Source organism: Conger conger, chromosome 15 (assembly GCF_963514075.1).
Source record: "Conger conger chromosome 15, fConCon1.1, whole genome shotgun sequence".
NCBI classification, from domain to species: domain Eukaryota; kingdom Metazoa; phylum Chordata; class Actinopteri; order Anguilliformes; family Congridae; genus Conger; species Conger conger.
This window is the reverse complement of record NC_083774.1, coordinates 35074655-35098804: the sequence shown is the minus strand read 5'-3', so window position 1 is coordinate 35098804 and position 24150 is coordinate 35074655. Positions and strand designations below refer to the sequence as shown.

The window sequence follows — 24150 nt, the reverse complement described above, 5'->3', positions numbered from 1 at the left end:
CCTCGGTCTGGGGCTCCACGCAAGATCTCGCCTCGTGGGATATCTATGATCATGAGAAAGGTCAGGGATCAGCCCAGTACTACACAGGAGGAGCTTGTTAATTACCTGAATGCAGTTGGGACCACAGTCACGAAGAGAACCATCAGTAACACACTACACCATGAAGGATTAAAATCCTGCTGCGCGCACACGGTTCCTCTGCTGAAGAAGGCACATGTACAGGCCCGTCTGAAGTTTGCCAAAGAACACCTGGATGATCCAGGGAGGCTTGGGAGAAGGTGATGTGGTCAGATCAAAATAGAGCTATTTGGCATCAACTCGACTCGCCGTGTTTGGAGGAAGAGAAATGCTGAGTACAACCCCAAGAACACCATCCCCACTGTGAAGCATGGAGGTGGAAACCTTTTGCTTTGGGGGTGTTTCTCAGCTAAGGGGACAGGACAACTTCACCGTATCGAGGGGAGGATGAATGAGGCCATGTACCAGGAAATTCTGGGTGACAACCTCCTTCCCTCAGTGAGAGCACTGAAAATGGGTCTTCCAACATGCCAATGACCCAAAACATACGGCCAAGGCAACAAAGGAGTGGCTCAAAAAGAAGCATATTAAGGTCCTGGAGTGGCCTAGCCAGTCTCCAGAACTAAATCCCATAGAAAATCTGTGGAGGGAGCTGAAGCTTCGAGTTGCCAAGTGACAGCCTCGGAACCTTAAGGATTTGGAGAGGATCTGCAAAGAGGAGTGGACCAAAATCCCTCCCAAGATCTGTGCAAACCTGGTGAAAAACTACAACAAACGTCCTATTGTTCTATGGATCAAATACTAATTTCATGTGAAAATATGATATTAAATTAATAAAATGTATATGATGTTATTGTGGATTATTTTGTGATATTCTGTCTCTCAATGTTAAAATGTACCTATGATTAAAATTCTACACAGTTACATTCATTGTAAGTGGGCAAACCTACCAAATCAGCAAGGGATCAAATAATTATTGCTCCCACTGTATTTACAGATTCCATGCTAATCAAGTCTATCAGGCAGAAGACATAGAGCAGAGGGATGAAAACATGAAGAATTATAATTTTAACCGATGCATTTAAAAAAACGACACGATCGACCAGCATGCCTGGACGTAAACCACAGGGATTTAACTACAGATTTCTGCAACTGTGAGGTTACACTGCACAATGTCAATGTAAATGTAAATATTTAATTTGGTAATTAGTCTGACTTACTATTATCTGGCTTACAACGTTGACATTTAACTATTGAGATGGCCCAAAAGAAAGTTTGAAAATGCAATAAAGTAATCCAGTCCACCTACCATGTTTGCAAACACAGTAGGGACATGTCTTCAGGGTAAATACTGTAGTCATATTTTGCCTGACACCACTGGATATAAACTCCCCAATGCCCTACAGTCCTGGTTGTCAGCCTGGCCTGCGTGCGATGCAGTGCTATACTCAGACTGAACCACAGCGTCCAAGGTTCAAAGCTCTGGGAACAGTGAAATTTTCACAAATGTTTTACTTCCAATTTCTTGCGCCACTGAGAAATTATGATCTTCCTGTACAAAATTATGTGCATAACGTTTTACAATAACATGCTTTAGGGAGGATGTTTAGTGATATTTTCATCCTTTATATACAACTAAATAAAATTAAACTGCAGCAACAATTAAGACAACAAATCTATCCAGTTTCAAAACCAATGCTTTATTTTTTAAATTAATTTTTAATCAGAAACTGCCTTTCACCATCTCCTGTTTCACCGGGGTATAAATATGAGGTTGCACACATCCCTTTGTCATCCATCACCATGGGGAAAAGGAAAGCGTTTTCAACTCAGAAGTGACAGATGTAAGTGCACAAGAACACAAATGGTTGAAAATACCACTAAGCGCAGACCGGTCACAGCAATAAACAACATGTTTTAGAAGTCTAGAGCTCATGTACATATTGCCCCATGCATGTGAGCACAGTGTTTCTCATGGATTACTGTTAGGAACTTACCAGTTTTGTGGAATCTGGGGGTCGTCAAGTCTTAAAATCTAAATGTTGGACAGCACCTTCATTTTGACAAGCTCTTTGGAAGTAATGCACCATTACTGAGAGAGACCCATTACTTTACATTAATGGCATTTGGCAGACGCTCTTATCCAGAGAGATGTACAGTTGATTAGACTAAGCAGGAGACAATTCTCCCCCTGGAGCAATGGGGCCTTGCTCAAGTGCCCAACGGCTGTGCGGATCTTATTGCGGCTACACCGGGGCTTGAACCACCGACCTTACGGGTCCCAGTCATGTACCTTAACCACTACACTACAGACCCACACACTGAAGCGCCTGAACTTTGCAGAGTATCATTAAAATGACATGAGGGGGCGACATTAGCTCAGGAGGTAAGAGCAGTCGTCTGGCAGTCGGAGGGTTGCCGGTTCGATCCCGCCCTGGGTGTGTCAAAGTGAGCAAGATACCTAACCCCCAATTGCTCCTGACGAGCTGGTTGGTGCCTTGCATGGCAGCCAGTTGCTGTTGGTGCGTGTGTGTGCGTGCGTGTGTGTTTGTGTGTGTATGAATGGGTGAATGAGAAGCATCAGTTGTACAGTGGTTTGGATAAGGGCGCTGTATAAATTCCAACCATTTATCATTTACTTTTGCAATTGTGTGTTGTGGTCAGACCAACACTAAACTCTCTGGGCATGCACAGATTGCACACCATTGGCATGGTTGGCAACAAAAGGTGACTGCATGTAAGGAAAAGCATCTGATACCCACAGTGCAATGTGGTGGAGGATCATTGATGCTTCGTGGTTATTTTGCTGCTAGTGGTCTGGTGGCTCTTGTTAAAATTGATGGCTTAATGACTTCCCCTAAGTACCCCAGCCCTAAAGCCTGGTTGCCTTTGTCTGGCCATAGATCAGGGGTGCATGACAAGGACCAATCCATTTCAGGATTTTGTGCCGACTTCTGGTTTTAACATATAATTGAGTGAATTAAATAATTATCTGACTTGTGTCCGAGTACAGGCTACAGCTGCAGACTGCAAGTGTATCCTAATGACTTTACTGTGCTCAAGTACAGGCTTGAACCAGGGTAATTTATAGAGCTGTCAGCAAATTAAAAACAAGGCAATTGGTTGGAACAAAAACCAGTACGCAGACTAGCCCTCGAGGACCGGAGTTGTGCACCCCTGCCATAGATGGACCTTTCAACAAGATGATGGCCTCAGAATCCAGAGAATCCAGAGAAATGTTTGTAGGAACATTAATTCAATGCTCTGCAATGGCTGCTCAGTCCCTGGCATGCACAAACCGAAGAATATCAAGGATCTTGATCTGCATGTGGTTCAAGATCCCGCACAAGTTTTCTCCAGCCTTGTCAGACATTACAGGAAGAGGTTATCTGCTATTCTGTCCAGGGGAGGATTCACCAAGTACAATTCAATAGAGTGCCAAAAATGGTACTACTAATTCAACTACTCAATAAACCATTTTGCATTTTGAAAGAGTATTGTGTTAAAATTAAAGTAAATGGCTCCCCTATATGTTTAAGCCCAAAATATGACTAATTGTATGGGCTGTAAAAATTATGTACAGCCATTTTTGCTCATTTTCCTGAAGGGAATTATGGTGTTCAGTTGCACGGTAATAAACATGAGAGCAGGATTCCTTCAGCTCTTTTGCAGATTTATTTTATCCTCATGCAAAAATATACACTATATTTCATCCGCCAATCATGTGGCAGCAACTTAATGCAGTCTCTAGAGTTTGCAGAGAATGGTAGCCAGTGAGCAGCAATTCTACAGGCAAAATGAGAGATGTCAGAAGAGAAGGGCCAGACTGGTCAAAGCTGACATGTAATGTAATGACAGGAAACTGACAGTAATGCAAATACCTGCACATTACAACAGTGGTATGCAGAAGAGCATCTCTGAACACACGGTATGTCTAACCTCAATGTAGATAGGCTACAGCAGCGGAATACCAATACGTCTAAAAAATAAGTCTAAAATAATAACCTAATATGATGCTCCCTGAGTGTTTGTGTGCCCTCAAATTTACCCTGCCCTTGCATAATGATGCACTCATGCATATACAGTGGTGTGAAAAAGTGTTTGCCCCCTTCCTGATTTCTTTTTTCTTTTTTCTTTTTTGCATGTTTGTCACACTTAAATGTTTCAGATCATCAAACAAATTTAAATATTAGTCAAAGACAACACAAGTAAACACAAAATGCAGTTTTTATTATTAAGGGAGAAAAAAATCCAAACCTACATGGCCCTGTGTGAAAAAGTGATTGCCCCCTAAACCTGATAACTGGTTGGGCCACCCTTAGCAGCAACAACTGCAATCAAGCATTTGCGATAACTTGCAATGAGTCTCTTACAGCGCTGTGGAGGAATTTTGGCCCACTCATCTTTGCAGAATTGTTGTAATTCAGCCACATTGGAGGGTTTTCGAGCATGAACCGCCTTTTTAAGGTCATGCCACAGCATCTCAATAGGATTCAGGTCAGGACTTTGACTAGGCCACTCCAAAGTCTTCATTTTGTTTTTCTTCAGCCATTCAGAGGTGGACTTGCTGGTGTGTTTTGGATCATTGTCCTGCTGCAGAACCCAAGTTCGTTTCAGCTTGAGGTCACGAACAGATGGCCGGACATTCTCCTTCAGGATTTTTTGGTAGACAGCAGAATCCATGGTTCCATTTATCACAGCAAGTCTTCCAGGTCCTGAAGCAGCAAAACAGCCACAGACCATCACACTACCACCACCATATTTTACTGTTGGTATGATGTCCTTTTTCTGAAATGCGGTGTTACTTTTACGCCAGATGTAATGGGACACACACCTTCCAAAAAGTTCAACTTTTGTCTCGTCAGACCACAGAGTATTTTTCCAAAAGTCTTGGGGAACATCAAGATGTTTTCTGGCAAAATTGAGACGAGCCTTAATGTTCTTTTTGCTCAGCAGTGGTTTTCGTCTTGGAACTCTGCCATGCAGGCCATTTTTGCCCAGTCTCTTTCTTATGGTGGAGTCATGAACACTGACCTTAACTGAGGCAAGTGAGGCCTGCAGTTCTTTGGATGTTGTTGTGGGGTGTTTTGTGACCTCTTGGATGAGTCGTCGCTGCGCTCTTGGGGTAATTTTGGTCGGCCGGCCACTTCTGGGAAGGTTCACCGCTGTTCCATGTTTTTGCCATTTGTGGATAATGGCTCTCACTGTGGTTCGCTGGAGTCCTAAAGCTTTAGAAATGGCTTTATAACCTTTTCCAGACTGATAGATCTCAATTACTTTCTTTCTCATTTGTTCCTGAATTTCTTTAGATCTCGGCATGATGTCTAGCTTTTGAGGATCATTTGGCCTACTTCACTTTGTCAGGCAGGTCCTATTTAAGTGATTTCTTGATTGAGAACAGGTGTGGCAGTAATCAGGCCTGGGTGTGGCTAGAGAAATTGAAAACCACAGTTAAGTTATGTTTTAACAGGGGGGGCAATCACTTTTTCACACAGGGCCATGTAGGTTTGGATTTTTTTCTCCCTTAATAATAAAAACTGCATTTTGTGTTTACTTGTGTTGTCTTTGACTAATATTTAAATTTGTTTGATGATCTGAAACATTTAAGTGTGACAAACATGCAAAAAAATAAGAAATCAGGAAGGGGGCAAACACTTTTTCACACCACTGTATTCTGCACTTGATTTTCCAGGAGACTCTTAAAAGTAAAATTTCCAATGGAAACATGAACATGAAAATACTAGCTGAACCAGCAGCTCTGCCCTTCGCCAATCAAGGAGAATGTAGGGGAGCAGTAGGCCTCGAATTTATAAGGACTTTCGGCAATGTTTTTGCAAATCTGAAAGCAAGGAGTGGGAAGTGTTGGCAAGAACACAGATGTTCCCTAGAGTGTGGGATTAATTTGAATGTGCGTATGTACTCTCCAAGTGAGAGTACTGCAAATTTGTGAGAGACAAAATATATTGGTGAGTGTGCTTACAGTTCAGTTTTGTGCTAGAGCAGGGTACATTTGAGGGCATGTATAGAAGCGTCTCATCTTGATTCTAGGCTTTTGATTGCCTATGGAGTCTGTTATTGCCTTTTGTCAACATGAGGACCAGAATTGTGCCAATGAAAGTCAAGGAAGTTTTATATTATGTTCATATTTTCACACTCCTGAATCAATACATTTTGTAGGTCTTTAAGATGTAACTTTTTATTTTTATTAAATAAATAAAATATAATGTCTACCTACATTGTATACTGATGCTTGTAGCATCCATGTCACACAAAGCTGATGCTGCCTTGCTCAGGATGGTGCTGACTGGGAGGGCTGTGTTGTGTATGGTTTTATCACTTATGATTTAGGCCCAAAAACAGGAATACATAGTGAGGTGAACAGGCCATTCAAAACATTTGCAATTCAGTCTGCAATTTACTTACAGACTAGAGAGTATCCAGGACTGTATCATGCCTGAACTCCCAAATGTTATCTGCCTCTAGAGCATGACAGAGAAAGCAATCCCATACATTACCAGTGCTCTCAATTTTCTTTTTCTTTTTTTCGAACAGCTGCAATTTTCAGTTAATTTACAATTTTGATAGAAATGTACAGGGTCAAAGGGTCACTTTACAGGTGCATGCAGGATTTGACAGGGGTTTTGATATTGCTATATTGCTATTGCCCATATTATACACCCTTACAGTGTTTTATTCTAGGTCCTGATATCCATAAGAAGATGTGTGGCTGTCATGAGCTTTTCCAAGAACAGGCTGTTTTAGTGACTGTGACTTTAAGGCTCATTGATATCACTGAATGGCTTATATTTGTTTTGGTGACAAGTTGGGCCGTGCTGAAGCAAGCTAATTGTTATGATGCCAAAACTGCAGGGATGCCCAAACAGCTCATTTGAAATAAACATTTTCTTCATATGGATTGTGTGGATTGTGTGGATTGTGTGGATTGATTTGGGGACTGCGTTTTGATACGTTCACAGTGTTCTTATGACACCTTCAACTCCTTTATAATCCACATAGCAAGAATTTTCAGACTATAGGACCTTGAATGCGTCAGTAAGGCCGTCTTGGCAGAGTGGCCAGGATATGATCAGCTATTCTAAATGTTTTGTCCTATTATATTTAGACTCTGCCACTGAGCACTGTAGACATTGGGACAGGGGCGGCCTGTAGCGTAGTGGTTAAGGTACATGACTGGGACCCGCAAGGTCGGCGGTTCTAATCCCGGTGTAGCCACAATAAGATCCGCACAGCCGTTGGGCCCTTGAGCAAGGCCCTTAACCCTGAATTGTTCCAGGGGAGGATTGTCTCCTGCTTAGTCTAATCAACTGTATGTCGCTCTGGATAAGAGCGTCTGCCAAATGCCAAAAATGTAATGTAATGTAAATTTCTTCTGCAACGCTGATCCACACAAGATGTTCTCACAATGTTACTGCAATGTTTTGTCAAAGTTATAATATAGCTACTGCGTGCAGCCTGACCAAGGCAGTCTCCCTCCATCTGAATGGTTGGCTAGACATTTATTTAAAGGCATTGTTCACCTTCTGGTGTTTAGTGTTTAGTTCAGTACAGATGGTTACGGATACAGATCAGTCTGTGTTGTTTTTCTTTCGCTACTCAGGATAAATCTAATCTAACGTTTTCCTTGTGCTTCTTTCTGTCCCCAGGGTCTGACATGTTCGACTGAGCTGGAGGTCACAAGGGCCTCAACCCAAACCCCACGACATGGCAGAGTCTGCCGGCCCCCAGAAATACCTGCCGAGAGAAGGAGAGGACAACTGCAGCCTGAGGTAGTCCTCTTACTAGTGCAGCTCACAACCTTATATCCTTGCTCAATATCAGAATGGGGAAGAAATGTGATCTGACTTTGATGTGACTTTGACGATGGAATGATTGTTGGTGCCAGCCAGGGTAGTTTGACTATCTTAGAAACTGCTGACCTCCTGGGATCTTCACACACAACAGTCTCTCGAGTTTGCAGAGAATGGTGTGAAAGACAAAGAACATCCAGTGAGCAGCAGTTCTGCGGGCAGAAACGCCTTGTTAATGAGAGAAGTCAGTGGAGAAGGGCCAGACTGGTCAAAGCTGACAGAAAGGTGACAGTAACGCAAATAACCACACATTACAACAGTGGTATGCAGAAGAGCATCTCTGAACACACAACACATCAAACCTCTTAAGTGGATAAGTCTAATGAATACCTGATAAAGTGCTCACTGTGTGTATAATGAACATTTGAGCAAAATTGGGAGTGGCCCCACACCTCTCGTAAATTTTTGATGGAATGACCCGGTGCTAAGTGACATTTCTAACCATTTATGTATGTTTTTGTACCCATTACCTGACTTCTGATGGTCAATTACCATCTGTGTCTTCTGAACTGACAGTTCTTTGGCTTTTCCAAACCTGCTGGTTGACAAAGGGATTTTGCATGCATATTACCTCATTTTTATACTGTAGTGAAACAGGGAAAAAAAATGTATTGCCAATTTCACTTTGTTTGATTTTATTTACAATAATTGTTAGGGGTGCCAATAGTTTTGGCACCTGTGGTTTTCGGAAAATGTATTGAAATAAAAGTACATCGTTATCCCACATAAAATATACATGAGAACTGCAGATTTTAGCTTTTTGCACCATTGTCTGCAAACTGCAGAGACTGTTGTGTGTGAAAATCCCAGAAGATCAGCAGTTTTTGAGATACTCAAACCACTATGTCTGGCACCAACTATCATTCCACGGTCAAAGTCACTTAGATCAATTTTTTTTCCCCATTCTGACATTTGCTCGGTTGAACCTCTTGGCCACATCTGCATGATTATTATGCACATAACATTATGCATTGAGTTGCTGCCACATGATTGGCTGATTAAATATTTGCTTTTTATGTATTGGTATACCTAATAAAGTGATCACTGAGTGTAGATCATTATTCATGTTCTTTAATATATACAGCCTTTTTTCTCTATTTTATTAAGGGTGCTAACAATTGTGGAGCCCACTGTTCATTTGTCTCATTGCTTTTGGTCCCCTAAAATGGGGGGAGTATGTATAAAAAGGGATGTAATTCTTACTCGGATTACCCGATATATACCCTCAAATTAAAGCTTTAATCTGCACTTAAACCTTTTATTCACTGTTTCATTCCTAATCCACTGTGCTGGAGTACAGAGCCCAAAAAAAAAAAAAATGTATGACTGTCCAATTTTTATTGGCCAAGTGTGGGCCACTTGTTAAGATAAGGAAGAATAAAAAGAGGACGGCACGGATGGTGCAGTGGGTAGCACTGCTGCCTCACAGCAAGGAGGTCCTGGGTTTGAATCCTGGTCGGCCGGGGCCTCTCTGCGGAGTTTGCATGTTCTCCCCGTGTCTGCGTGGGTTTCCTCCGGGTACTCCGGTTTCCTCCCACAGTCCAAAGACATGCAGGTTAGGCTGATTGGAGAGTCTAAATTGCCCGTAGGTATGAGTGTGTGTGTGAGTGAATGGTGTGTGTGCCCTGCGATGGACTGGCGACCTGTCCAGGGTGTATTCCTGCCTTTCACCCAATGCATGCTGGGATAGACTCCAGCCCCCCTGCGACCCTGTTCAGGATAAGCGGGTTAAGATAATGGATGGATGGAAGAATAAAAAGAGATGGCCAATCATAATGAGCCAAACCTACATTTTGTTCATCAGTCATATGGAAAAATATATAAAAAACTTAAATACATGATTAATTTGGAGGCTATTGAGTCCCCCAGTCTTTAATTAAAAATGTTCTTATGTATTTTGCAATATAGCACAATAAGAACAATATGAGCGTGGGATTGTTATTCCTCATCATGAGGCTCATGTCATGCATAGCTATTTCTGACAGCTATTCTTGACATAGTATCTGACATAAATGCCTCATTTTCCTTTTGACGTTTTTTGTTTCGTGTTTTATAATCTGAACAAATGACTCATGTACTGTGTAGAAATGGTTTTTAGTGGTGGTCTCATCCTCCCAATGCAGCCAAACAAAAGATGAGGAGTCAGAGGAGCCAAACAAGAAACTGAAGGTTGACCACATCTCTGGCGGCACAGAAAGCCTCCACAATGTAGACTTTTGGTGTAAGTTCTTGTATATTTCATTATTATGTTCAGCCTTTTTCATGGGGGTTGTGTTTGTGAAAGCTGATTGTGACTATGTTTTGTCAAAATCTATGTGGATGTAAGATTACTAGGTAGCCCAATGTTGTAAATGTTGAAACGTTTTTTTATTATTGAATTATTATCCAGTGGATCGTTTTGTGAGTGAGTGGTTTGAACGTTGAGGGTGTTGTATGGCTCCCTCTGTGTTTGTGCAGTTTGTGAAGAGTGTAAGGAGTACTTCATCGAGGAATGCCCGAGCCATGGTCCTCCCGTCTTCGTGCCAGACACCCCCGTGCCTCTGGGGGTGCCCAACCGTGCCGCCCTGACCGCCCCCTCCGGGATCGAGGTCATCCAGGAAGGAGGGGAGGTGGACGTGTGCTGTGTGGACAAGGATATCCCCAAGGGGGCGCTGTTCGGCCCGTATCAGGGAGAAGTGGTCTCTCAAGACAAGTCGTCCGGATTCTTTTCCTGGATGGTGAGCACAGCCTGTGTTTTTTTTATTTTTTTATTTTTTTTTATTTTTTTTTGCAAACCTTGGAACTCAGATGGCCAGACCTTATGGCCAGGTTGCTGGCAGCCTGTAGTCTAGTGGCTAAGGTAGATGAAGCCCCGGTATAGCCACGATAAAATCCGCACAGCTGTTGGGCCCTTAACCCCACATTCCTCTCCCTGCACGGTGGCTGCCCACTGCTCCTAAAAAATAAGGACAAATGCAGAGGATAAATTACCCCACAGAGTTCAATAAAGTTTATCTTCTTATTCTTCTTCTTAACACACCGCCAGACACTCTGACTTTACCGAGTGGGAACAGCACTTACTATAGCACTGGCTGGGTACCTTTACATTCACAACAATACTCCAATTATTGGGAGTAATCAGTCTATGCCGGGATTTCGATTACTGGTATCTATGTTAACACAATAATGTGATTACTCCAATAGCTGTGCTTACATGATTCTTTCCATAATTGGAGTCCTCAAACCACAACACTGTTTATCTCACCCCCTTCTCTGTGAACGTGCTGACATTGGAAACCCCCCCCCACGCCATTGGCTGTGGCAGTTAGAACCCATTTCCAACCAATGAGCTTGAATTATTGTACAGCTATACAATGTTCTGGTACAGTGTCAGTCCATCAAATGTATATTTTGAAACCCGAATTTAAGGACTATAAACACTATTTCAGTGATAGGAAGGGATTTACAGTGGTCTGTGATAGGAAGGGATTTACAGTGGTCTTGTAACAATGTTTTGACACAAAGATCTTACCTATTGTACCTTTACTGTCAGCCATGTTAGGGGTGGCTACCTAGAAGTCGATTCCGTTGTTCTGACTGATCTTACAGCCCTGTAAAGGGCTTCTGGTCTCAAACTCGAGTTTCATCACCTTACACTGAGTAAGCCCCTACAGTACGCCATGAATGGAGTACCAAATCAGCTAAGAACCCATAACATCCGCATGCATTTCACTCTTAATCCTCAATTTAATTTGGTCATGAATCTACAAGTCAATGTATGTGTGTGTGTGTGTGTGCAAAAATAATAAATAGTGGGTATCCTGTTTTTGTTTCATATTGTGTCCTCTATTAACTGAATATTTTGTGCATTGTGTAGTATGTTGCTTGCATAGAGGATTCTGTAAAATGGCAGTAGTGTTCAGAGGAATTAGTAGCTCCATCATGCTCCTGTCAAAATTTCTATACATTTCATTTTCATCTAAATCTCTCCCTCCCCCCCTTTTAGATCATCGATGAAAACAACACGTACAAATCCATCGATGGCAGCGATGAAACGAAAGCGAACTGGATGAGGTACGGCCGATTTTGTGTCGCATGCCTTAATTATGACTGTATCCGGACAAATAAGGCTCTCAGGTAACATGCGAGAGCTTGTATTAATGTGCTAAGGGTATGACAGATATTGTGCCCTGGCTATACAGGCATTTTCAGTGCTTTGCACAGTAATGACTATGTAAGTCTCAGCCTGCCTTGCTTTTTAATGTATTTTTCATTTTTTATATCTCTGGATTTACACGGATCCTAACCGATTTCATGTCCTTCTAATCCCTTATGAATTGCCAATTTCAAAGCTATTTCTAAAGTATACACTCAAATTGCTCATTTACACCCATTTGGATTATAAAGTATGGATTTTGAAGTATGAACGATAAATACAATACAACAGGATTGAAACCATAATTTTGGTTTTTAAATTTGTAAATTTAGTATCATTTTAACCGATACCGTTGAATACTTTTCTTAGCTGCATTTGAACACAGTACAGCAGCCTACTACGAATTATTAAAACTTCAGTGGATTGCCCAGACATCAAAATACAACCGTACCATTTGCCTGCCCCCTAAAATGGCTGCTCCAGGCCCTCTGCCAGTAGTGATGGAGCAGCCTACAACCATTTTACACAACACTGTGGCATGGGTTCAACTACCCCAAGCCTGCTTTGGGCTTAATAAATAATGAACCCTGCGTTGCTGTGTGCACTGGGGGAGAAGATGGTGCAATGTCATTTTTTAGTTACAAAGCACCCCATGGACCTGGTGGGAAACTAACTAACTTACTGACTACTAACTAGCTAACTGACTATATAACTGACTAACTAGCCAACTGCCTTGCTCACACACACTCCCGTTCAGCAGGTGGAAGATTCCCCACCAGGGGGCGGTATTGGCACTCGGGGATACAGTTTTTTTTTTTTTTTTGTAATTTCGAAATGGAAAAATTAAAATAGAGTAAAAATGGCACGGTTGTTAATAAGTAAGCCTTGCTGTGTGGTGTCTGAGAGGGAGGGGGGGGTTGTGCGAGTCTGCGTTCTGACGCCTGCGTCCGGCGCAGGTACGTGCGTAACTCGGCGGACGACGGTGAGCGGAACCTGACGGCCTTCCAGCACGGCGAGCACATCTACTTCAGGGTGTGCCGCGACCTGACGGCGGGAGAGAGGCTGCGTGTGTGGTACAGCGATGACTACATGGGCCGGCTGCACAGCATGTCCCAGGACAGCATAGACTGCAATCTGGCTGCAGGTGAGACACATTCCCACAACGCACCTGTGTGTCACGGCTGACGGGCTGGAAGGGATAGCATTCATTTAGGGGTTACAAGGTGGTGGGGGCGAAAGAAAACTGCTCTAAAAAGGGTTGCAAGGTCTATTCCAGTCTATTTTTCGGCTGCAGTTGTGTTGCTTTGGAAGTTCAGGACTGTACGGTGGGACCAAACTGGGGTGCGCACAGCCATTGTGAGGCTGTCGTGTCACGAGTGAACAAAACCGTTGCTGTGGTGTGGTTCATAGCTTATAGAGAAGGCGAATATGTTGCAGTCAGCATGGCTTCAAATATGTGTATATTCTGAAACATCTGTCCACTGTGGCCACTGTTCAAACACTGTTCTTGGGACTGAATGAGCCCCACAACCTGGTAGCTACCCTGCAAGGTGAGGCCAAGCGGCCAAGACCGGGTGCCTTTTTTGAAGCTCATTTCTTGGTCACTGCGGTTGGCTCCAGTACAGGTGATTCAAACCCATTTTCAATGTAAAGTCAATGGTACAATTGCGGTCAAAATACGAAGTCTATCATCTATCAAAATACAGTTTTAGGTGTTTTTTCTTCATCCAGTGCCTTCCCATGTGCCGCTTTTCTTGAAGTTATTGTGTTATTAGAACAATACAGCAGTACTCTGGACGAATCAGGGACAGACTCTCACATTCTCTTAGTGGAGGAGCCGCATCAGCTTCCAGTCTCTTGTACAACATGGCGGCGCCGGTAAACTTGACTTCCCGGGCTTCAAAATGCTTTTCACGAGCCCAGGGATAGTCACTGAGTGACGTAACAGGGACATAGTCCATATCTTTCTGCAGTCTATGGGTGGAACACAACTGCATCCAGGGATGGGAGGGTTTCAGCTGGGACCGCAGCAGGCCCTGCTGGTTGATCAGTTGGCTGCAGGTCAGCCTGCGGAGAATCAAATCTGTGCGGGTCCCAACGGAAAACTACAGCATGATAAGAAGCAGTGGCTGATGTCGCTTGCTTCGGTGGAGAGAAAGTACCTGTTTGAGCCACTCTTTTTGTACATTAGAGGTCTTTTTGTACATTTTGTGGTTGTGGCTAGGAGCACTGATAAAAATGCAGCTGGGGATTGTGGGGTGTCTGCTTGTGTTCCAAATGGAGTAATCATAATAACATGGAAAAACCTCCCTCGACAATATTAACTGAATCTTTTCATGCTTTAATAAACAGTTAACATTGCTTGGTATAGTAGCAGCTGTATACATTGTGATGATGTCACACACAATGATATTGGAGGAAGCAAAAATGAAGATCGTGATTGGCCAATAGGATGAGTTTATTCGCAGAAAACAGCCTGATGAGCAGGGGTGCACAACTCCGGTCCTGTGAGCTGGTTTTTGTTCCAACCAATTACCTTCAATCCTTCTTCTGACCTCTCTATAAATTATGCTGGTTCACTCCTGTACTTGAGCACAGTAAAATCTTTAGGACACACTTGCTGCCTACAGCTGTAGTTAGTGCATATACAAATGTCTGATCAAGATATTATTTCGCTAATTAAATAATTAAGAGCACAGGTTGGCAGATCCTGAAGCGGATCGGACCTTGCCGTGCACCCCTGCTCATGAGGAACAGAAAGTAAAGCTAACCCAGGCATTCGCTGGCCGCTTCGGTTTGGCTCTTGGGCTCAGGAGGTAAGAGCAGTCATCGAGGCAACCGGAGGGTTGCCGGTTCGATTCGGTGTCCCTGAGCAAGACACCCAACCCCCAATTGCTCCTGACAAGCTGGTTGGTGCCTTGCATGGTGGCCAATCACAGCTTTGGATAAAAGGCGCAATATAAATGCACACTATTTGCCTCTCACACCACAATATTTATATTTTCAGGAGCTTGTAACAGTCATGTGGATATACATTTGGAGCACAATTTTACTGGTATGATTTTAGGAGGACTTGCTTGTGGGCATAGGTGTCCTCTCAAGCCACCCTCCGCTCCGTACATGGGGGCAAATTACATACAGTGGGGTCCAAAAGTCTGAGACCACATTGAAAATATCGGGGGCTTTTTCCACAAAATCCTGGAAATAAACAGAAAGGAAAAAATTAAAACAAATGAAAGCTACTTCAAAGCTTTGCAAGAACTACTTGAGGACCAAAGAAGAGCAAAGAAGAGCAATGAGTGCTGCACAATGCACAACCACCTGACCTCAACCCCACTGAATATTTATGGGGACCACTTGAAGACTGACAGAAGCCAAGCATTGAGTAACATTTACATCTTTGTAAAATAATTTTTTCACATTGTCAAATAATGCTGGGATCATCATGTTTCGTGGAGTCCATGCCAGCTTCAGTGCATTGCCATTAGAGCAAAAGGTGGACACAACATACACAAAGAAATTCTGAAATTAGTGTCATTTTTTCAAAGATTCCAATTTTCACTCAAATTCTTATGCTGATAATATAATTAGTAAGGAAAAAGCTTGTATTAAATAAGAAAAGAATGCAAAATAGAAGCATTTTCACTAGTGGTCTCAGACTTTTAGACCCCACTGTACGTGTGCTCTTCCAGGCAGGCTCCACACAGTTCAAGTTGTTTTAAACATCCTCACTATTGCCCTAAAAGAGGATTTGGGTACTTTTTTTTAATGGGCATTGCCTGATTTATGAAGGTTGATTGAAGCTGTCTGACCTTCCCCATGATGATGGATGACTAAGGGAGTTTGGTTGACTTAGGCTACAAGTTTCATTTTTGAACCAAGCCAATGTTAATAAGATGGGTTCTTAGCTTACATTACATTACATTATTGGCATTTGGCAGACGCTCTTATCCAGAGCTTACATCTATAGCAGTTACCCATATACCAGCAGCTAGAAATATTCCTTTGGGTCAAGAACGTTTTTTAAAAAGAGGTGATCTGCAGTTTTATAAGCAGCTAATAAATCTTACCAAGTTCATATGCTCAGAACTATAAATTCCATAAACGTATCTGGAGGGTTCAGCTGCACATTCTGAGCGTATTAACCGCTTTCCTGAACTTCTCCAGCGAGCAGTAAGCCTGCTTTGTGACATGACCCTCGGCCTTCATCAAGCTTCGGACTGAACAAATAATAGACTGTGGTGGTGGCAGAGACTATGGCCGAAGCTCTTTGGCCATGGATGATACAATAGGTGAAACGCGCAGGCCTCCAGGGACTGAAAAGCACAAGCAACACCCGCAAAATGTGTTTATACTGAGCTTAGGCTGAAAACTTTGCGATGCATATGAAAGTGTGCTCTATGAAACCCTCTCATCCCAGGGCAGTGCTAGAGACTATGCAGGCCACAGCTGGCACCGGCAACTTCTGCATTTCCATACCAGACTGAGCCTCTCCATGGACTTGGAGCAGTGCCTTAAAGGAAAACACCAACATTTTGGGAAATATACCTTTTTTCCCGACTTAGACGAGATGAGAAGTTATCTGCACACCTTCTGAAGGTAGAGCTACTACCTTCTTCACTGCGCTCAACCAGCGGAAGACAGAAGGATGCATGTGTGTTCAGCCGTTATAGTTCCAACCGCCAAACTTCTCTGAAAAAAAGTCTCATTTAAAAAAAAGATTACCGCATGTGTATTTCAAATACACATGATACCTTGTGTAAATAAGACAGCTTTGAAGTGCTGTAAGGTGTATTTCTTCACTTTGAAGGTAGGCTACTGACTCCTATAGGCTTCAAGTCTTTATGCTAAGCTAACATATTATGCTAACATGGAAACCGAGCCAGTGAGTGCACAGAAATGAAAATCAAATCGAACATCTCATCTAAGTCTGAGTAATTTTGAAAAAAGGTGTATTCCTTTAACAGTATGAACTACCAGTAGCACCGTTGTACTTAACAAAAGTTTTGCCATTTAACTTCCTTGGTGAGTAATCTGTCTGACTTTCTCTGAGGCAGAATGCAGTGATTTCAGGCAGTTGCTGGTTTTCTGGCGCAGCTAGCAAAGGCCGCATGGGTGAATATGCTTTCCCTGAATATGCTTCCAAATTACTCATACTCATAAGGATGTGTTCAGAATTATGCTTTAATTCTGTTTTTTAATGTCAGTATTTCAGTGAGTCAGTTGGCGCATGACAGTTGGATTCCTCCCTTTAATTCTTTTACTATCACTATTCTCTGACTTCAATTACGATTTTAATTATTTCCAAACGAGATGGCCAGTTGATATTATTATATTTTCAATAAATAAGGACAGCAGTTTATCCAGGGCAGTGTTCTCTCCTGTAATTCACTCACCCTTCAGTAAAATGTCTGTCAGTTATTACATTGCCCCTCCCCAGTAATCTTCAGCAGTTGCCACTAATTAAACACAATGACTGAAAACAATGAAAACGCTGCTTTCAGTGCGGTTCAGTTCCATTTCATATTGTTGAACACTATATGGATGTAGCAGTAGGTTGACATAAAAGTACAATGATTGTACCAGAACAGAAATGGTTTTACAAGACTAATAACCACAATAAAATAAACTAATAAGCACTGCAAAAAAAAAAGGTTTGCAGTGCTGTGTGTGTAAATAATGGCTTAAAGACAATGAACACAGAACACAAATCTGTGATTAAACTTGATTGCTGTCAGTTGTTTAAATAGTCATTCTTTGGCATGCATAATGTAAACCCATATGAAGACAGATATTTTTTAATTACGATGCACAAGTATCATTTTGATTTTTCACTGCCAAAGAATGCCTCAAAAGTCCCAGAGCATCATTACAGTGGTTTGTTTGAACAAATTATACTCATCTGTGGGTTTATTTATTGGTTTTGGTATTCATTTCAGACTTGACCAACTGCTGTTTCTTACATGCATATTTAAAGATGCACATCATTTCAGATTTGTCCATTTGTTCAGGTGGAACGTTTGCACTCCCACTGACTTCTTCTGATGAGAATATCCTCATCTTCCATTGCAGTGGTAGACCACGGAAATTGTCAGTGCGCCAGGACAAAAAAAGGGCTCTCTGCAATTCCCTTTGAATGATCAACCAGTGTTTCCACATCTCTCCATCTGCCAAATCTGTAATTGGCCTCAAACTGATGTTTGAAGGAGCAAGGATTCAATTTGCCTAATTTATGTTTTCTCGATTCCTTCATCCTCGCTTGCTTTCCTTGCGTTCTCCTAAGGGTAGGGCTGGGAATGAGGAAAGGAGGCAAGGACAGGAAACAGGGAGGTAAAATACGCGATTGGAAAGACCCCTAAGTGACTCTTAAAGGTACTGTGAAGAGGTCATTTGATTGGATATGGCTTGAATCCAGCTGCAGCACACCCACCAATGATTTTGCGCTCTGTGCTCCTCGACCTCATGACCATAGCAACATTCAGCAGCCACGCCCAGTGTGCCTATGCGCTCTGCCATTGGCTGCCCATGTGCCATGCGCCACTGTTCCCAGATAAGAGCTCAACATGTATAGGATACTTTTAAACCACCTCATGTTATTCTTGTTATGTCCACAAGAGGGAACAAGAAGGGAACAAACACAAAGGAAGGTAAAGTTCTATGTAAAGATTTGACATTAATCGGTGATGGGTGAAGTATGGTTGGGTAACCATTATTTTAGTATATTTCCTGACAATATCTGTAGCAATGACTTGAATTCCCTCCAAAAATGTACTATTATGTCATAACATAAAAACAGTCTAGGCCATGTATTGACAGTGTAGATCATGTTTTTTTTTTTTTACCTTACAATTAAACCATATTTTTATATGGACAGCAACATTTATTTTCCTTCTATAAGAATGACCCAAGGTGCAAAGTAGGTTATTGCCATGAAATATTTGGCAACCTGTATTAGCATGGTCCTTCTGGAGATTATTTGCCAATAGCACAAGACAGAAGGTGAATGCTCCACTTTTTTATTTACATTGCTCCCTGCTGAAGAATGAAAACAGGCTTTGCTTGAACAGACGTGCCTGGAATAATCGGGTATGTGCTGGTTGTGCAATAGTTTTCCACCACAAGAGTGCTGCAAAACATTAATCGGGTGATATTGTTTTTAAATTTGAAGCCTGTTGAAAATGGGTCATTAAGAAGCATTGCATTTTAAGCATGTAGAAATGGTAAAAACACCTGGGATTGACTTACATTTGTGGAAATAGTTGTGAATTACAAACTGGCCACTAATTCTGTTCTTATAATAAGTCTTATAATACTTACCAAGCTAATATCTCTCCGACATTACTATCCTGATGACTATCACAGGAGGCAAACAATCTATACCATCACACTGTTAACTATAGCAAAAATAGATAGTTATGGAAATTACGGAAAGATAGCAAGCAAACTTGTAGCAACTTGTCATAAAACAAATTAGTATATACAATTTATTAGCTTGGTTAATTGGTTTCTTTCCACTACAAGCCTTCTGTAGCATGCTAGCATGCTCACTACAAATTGATTCACGAATAGATTCTAGTCTTATCTTTTTTCCAAATAATCATTGGGAAGGGAACAGTTTTAAGATGAAACTGTCTGTCTAAAGGCCGAGCAAGGCATCAAGTGCCCTTTCATTGATCAGAATTTTTCTAAAATAATATTATGATCCTGGTTGCTTATATTAGGAATACTTTCTATTACTTTGTGTAATGAATTGTCCTCTGCTGGAGTAAAGGCAGACCTGCATATTATATGCAATAACCATTGGGTCAGTCATTTTTTTGCACTGATACTATAACTGCTGCATCAGCGTCAAGGTGGAAATGAGCTTATTGATATATGTTCATTATGTGAACAGAATAATTTCCTATTTTGTAGCAGTAACCTTTCATTATAAGATACAAATGTGTAGCGTATATTTTTGGGCTGTGTCATATGAGAAACATTTCCTACAACATAAGAGTTCTTGTGTCACTTGTCTGTTTTTTTGGCTGGGAAATACCTGGTCAAATGCAATCTTGATAATGATTCACAAATGCCAGGGAGACTTGGCACAGTCCCTCAGCTCAATCCAACATTTTTTGCTTGATGTTTCTACCGAAGCAAACTCTGTTCTCCCCTGAGCGAAACAAAGAGTGGAAAAAAGGAACAGGTTAGCCTTGAACCTTGAGTCAGAGCTGCCTTTTTACTATATGAGGCTGTTCTCTTCATAAATTAAAATATAAAAAAATTCCCTGATTGATTCGCAACCACGGAGATAACCCTTTTCACACGACTGTCTGCCCTCAGGATGCTGTTGCGGATGAAAATATAGCTAACCGCTGACTCATTACATTACAGTACATTACAGTACATTACATTACATTACATACCCTCCTATCCAGAGCGACGTACAATAAAGTTGAAATCAAAGCCAGGGACAAGTGCTTTGAGGACCCTAGAGGAAAGTACATTGATACAACTTGAACCCTTGAAGAGTAAATCAACTTACCAACTAGCATACCACGGTTGGCAGCTAGAATACCCTAAATACTACAATAACTATACATAAGTGCTACTATAAGCTATGGCATACATAGCTAATCATAGTAAATCATGGCTAATCATAGACTCGCATGCAAGTTCCCTCACGATGACATGAGTTTGATTTCCACCACAACACTTTCTCAGCTGTGGTCTATTCCCCATTTGTTAGCCTCTCTGCTTCCTACCTTTTATTAAAAAAAGGCCTTTGCTAGAGGAAGGATGGTGAAATTTCCTCTGATTAATTGAGTCCCCACACCTGATCTTGGAGAGTCACAGGAATGTCTCGGGTCCCTAGGACTGCTGGGCGCCCCAAGCCTGGTGTTGTGGTTGCAGGGTCTGCTGGGGTCCCCAGTCGAGGTCCTGGAGAACTGCAAGGTTTGCTGGGCTCCCAAAACCTGGTCTTGGAGAGTCGCAGGTTCTCCTGGGGTCTCTAACCCTGGTCCAGGATGCACACTTGGTCCTTGGTTCTTTTTCTTTTCACTTTAAAATTCACAAACAATTCAGACCCCAGAAACCAGCTGTGTTTACTATGCAATCAACTGCTTATAGATCGATTGTGCTCAGCGACAAAGAAAAGCTGGATACACTGCAATTGACCTGGACTAGGGTTGGGTTCCCCTGTTTTATAGTCGCAGTGAAATCATGAATACATTTGATTAATGTGGCCTGTCTTGTTGCCTCTGTATGATAATACCTTATCTAAAGTCTGTTGGACCAGTGGACCTGGCCAGGCATTTTCCTGGCACCTCGTTGAGATTCTGTTATTTGATTGTCCCAATATACTTCACAGGCCAGGGAGTGCTCAGAAATGGCAAAGTGAGCATGCTTGGGCTCTCGCTGGTCAACCTGAGTATTGACATCAAGCCAGTGTGCATTTTGCTTTTGAGAAATATGAAATCTTAAACTTTGAAGAGGTGCCCACTTGAGGTTTTGTGATATGACTTTTCTATATTTTCTCCTTTTTATATATTTTAAACCAAGTTTATACAGCAAATTCATATAAAATTTCAGGAGGGAAAGTAGCATTTTGTTCAGAGAAATATTCTATTTAATTTAAAATTCGGAAAAATTAATTTGCCATCTCCATCGCTCTAAAGAAATAATACTGGTATAGTAATCATCCACACTTCTGCATTTCCTCCTGATGAAAAAAAGATCATATATTAAACATGTAATATAAAATTGAAAAATGAAAATAAAATTTAAAACTTTGTTTTGTTTCTTAACTACATACTTCCTGCCCCCCCCCCCCCCCAAGTTTGAAACGGTAGAAACTAATTTCTGCGTCTCGCTGTCTCCTTTTCGCTCTCTCTCTATCTGACAGTGGAAAAGGGGGGGGAACTGCCTGTGTGGTCGAGCCCCTGGAACGTGACCGCGCGAGACAGGGAGGCCACGCAGGCCCTAATAGAGCATTACGGGTCCACGGAGATCCAGCGTTTGCTAAACGATCGGACCACTAAAACCAAACAGATTTTCGAGATCATTGCGAGCCGGATGGAGGTGCAGGGCTTCTTGGTCAGCGAGAGCTCGTGGAAGGCTGGGGAGCGCTGCTTCCAGAAGTGGCGGAACATGGAGAGGACGTACAAGGACTACGTCCTGGCGCGCAAGAAGACGGACGCCGGACGACGCAAGCAGCCCGAGTTCTTCGAGCAGTTCCACGCGCTCATGGGCCAGCGGCTGAGCCAGAAGCTGGCGGCGGCCAGCGCAGCGGACTCCCCCGCCCGCGGGGCCGCCAGCGGGGCCAAGGCGGGCGCCAAGGCCGGGGCCCCCGCCGTTCCCCTCTATGCTATCGTGGTGCCTGCCAGCCACCCGCTGGCCATCAGCATGCCCTCCACCTCGGTTTCGGAACCGGAGAGCCGCGTGCTCGCCAAGGCCGAGCCCTCGGCCCGAAAGTCCGCCAGGGAGAGGGTCCCGCACCCCAGGTTCGTCCAGGCCAACGAAGAAAATGAAGAGAAGCGCGTGCAGAAGAAAAAGAGAAGATCATGGCTGGGGGATAACCGAGGTAGGTTGGCTGTGTGAATGAATGACGTGGTTGGGTTGACGCAACAAGGTTGTTGATAGGACTAGAGCCCTGTTTGGAATGGCATTTTGTAGGAAATTAGGTTTTTGTAACTTTTGCTAACCAAGCTGTTGGTCAACTGGACCAGCCAATTGTGGCAGTTCTATCTCTTACCTTAAACCTCGAGATTGTAGCTTGTCTTGTTGTTGTACATGATGTCTTGTCCCTAAATATAATCATGTATTTATACAATATACACAATTGGTTTATTCCCATTGTGAGAAGATGCTAATGATTGTTGGCTACCTCCTGATGATTAACTGTTGTCCTGTTGTCTTTGCTATGGGTTTCTCAACTACAAAAATGATTTTGCATTCTTAGAACAAATTTACTGGATAATATTCTTATGTTGCCTCACGATAGTGTGCCATTTGGTTTTGTGCTGGTCTCTTTATTTTTCGTGAGATCAACAAGGAGATGTTTTAACATCGAAGCCAGCTCTGTCCTGGATGTCCTGTATCAATGCAGCACTTCAGCCTCCGAGCATACACCACTTCTGATATGTCTCTCTCTGTCTGTCTCTTCACCCAGCTGTGGAAAACGGGGATGTTCAACCCCTGGGCTCAGACACAAAAGTGAGTGGTCAGGACATTGAAGCCACAGAGGCGCTCGTAGACCTCTATGCCTCACCAGAGATCCAGGGACTGATCAAGGAGAACAAAACGCGCACCAAGCGCATTTTCGAGATCATCGCCAGCCGCCTGAAGGACCAAGGCTTCCACATCAGCGACCTGCCGGAGCGGGCTGGGGAACGCTGCTTCCAGAAGTGGCGGAACTTGTCCCGCGCGTACAAGGAGTACGTCCTGCACCCCGAGAAGCCGGACGCCGTCAAGAGGAAGCCGCCGCCCTGCTTCGAGCAGCTCCAGGACCTGATTGGTCAGAGGCTGACCCTCCAGATGCCCTCCGCCAATAAGAGCCCCCTCCATGAAAGTGTCGGCGACGAGGACCTGGAAGGGCCCTGCCCGTCCCTGCCGGACGCGGTGGAACCGGCCTCCAGTCCGGACGTCCGGACGGCCTTCCCCTCCGCCTTCTCCCCGCCGCCTCCCTCCTCCCCGCCCGGGCCTCGCTTCCTCCACGGACCCTCCGCGCCCGCGCCCAAAAAGAGGAGGCTGGCGGACGTGGCCGAGCTCCTGCAGGAGTACCGGCAGGAGGAGCGCAGGGCGGAGGAGGAGCGCGAGAGGAGGGCGGAGGAGCGCTTTCAGCAGCTGCGGGGACTGCTGGAGCAGCAGCACGCTGAGCAGATGCTGCTCATGCGCGAACTCATCAACGCCGTCAAGAAAAACTGATCCCGCTTTCTTTTTTTAAACCATGAACATTTCCACTGTTATATTTTTTGCTACTTCAAATAGTATAACCATGTTTTTTGACCATCCACGTGACGAATGTTTTACTTGAAGGTGTACTTTTTTAACAAACAAAAAAGGCTTTCTTTTGTATACTGGTTACAGACGTAGATGTTACAGGAGAGCAGGTATGTCATTGCAAACCTACTGCCTGTGTGTTGCCTG

The 24150-nt window shown here is 43.1% G+C and overlaps 1 protein-coding gene across 1 annotated transcript in view; it reads left to right on the top strand.

Annotated features, from left to right (window-relative positions):
* prdm11 (PR domain containing 11) overlaps window positions 1-24150 on the top strand; it is a 49299-nt gene that overhangs the window by 6099 nt on the left and 19050 nt on the right. Inside the window, exons 2-6 of the mRNA XM_061221788.1 lie at window positions 7683-7805; window positions 10010-10107; window positions 10344-10603; window positions 11872-11939; window positions 12978-13165. Of these exons, the coding sequence (XP_061077772.1) occupies window positions 7741-7805; window positions 10010-10107; window positions 10344-10603; window positions 11872-11939; window positions 12978-13165 (679 nt within the window). The 5' untranslated portion in view covers window positions 7683-7740. The remainder of the gene's footprint in view (window positions 1-7682; window positions 7806-10009; window positions 10108-10343; window positions 10604-11871; window positions 11940-12977; window positions 13166-24150) is intronic.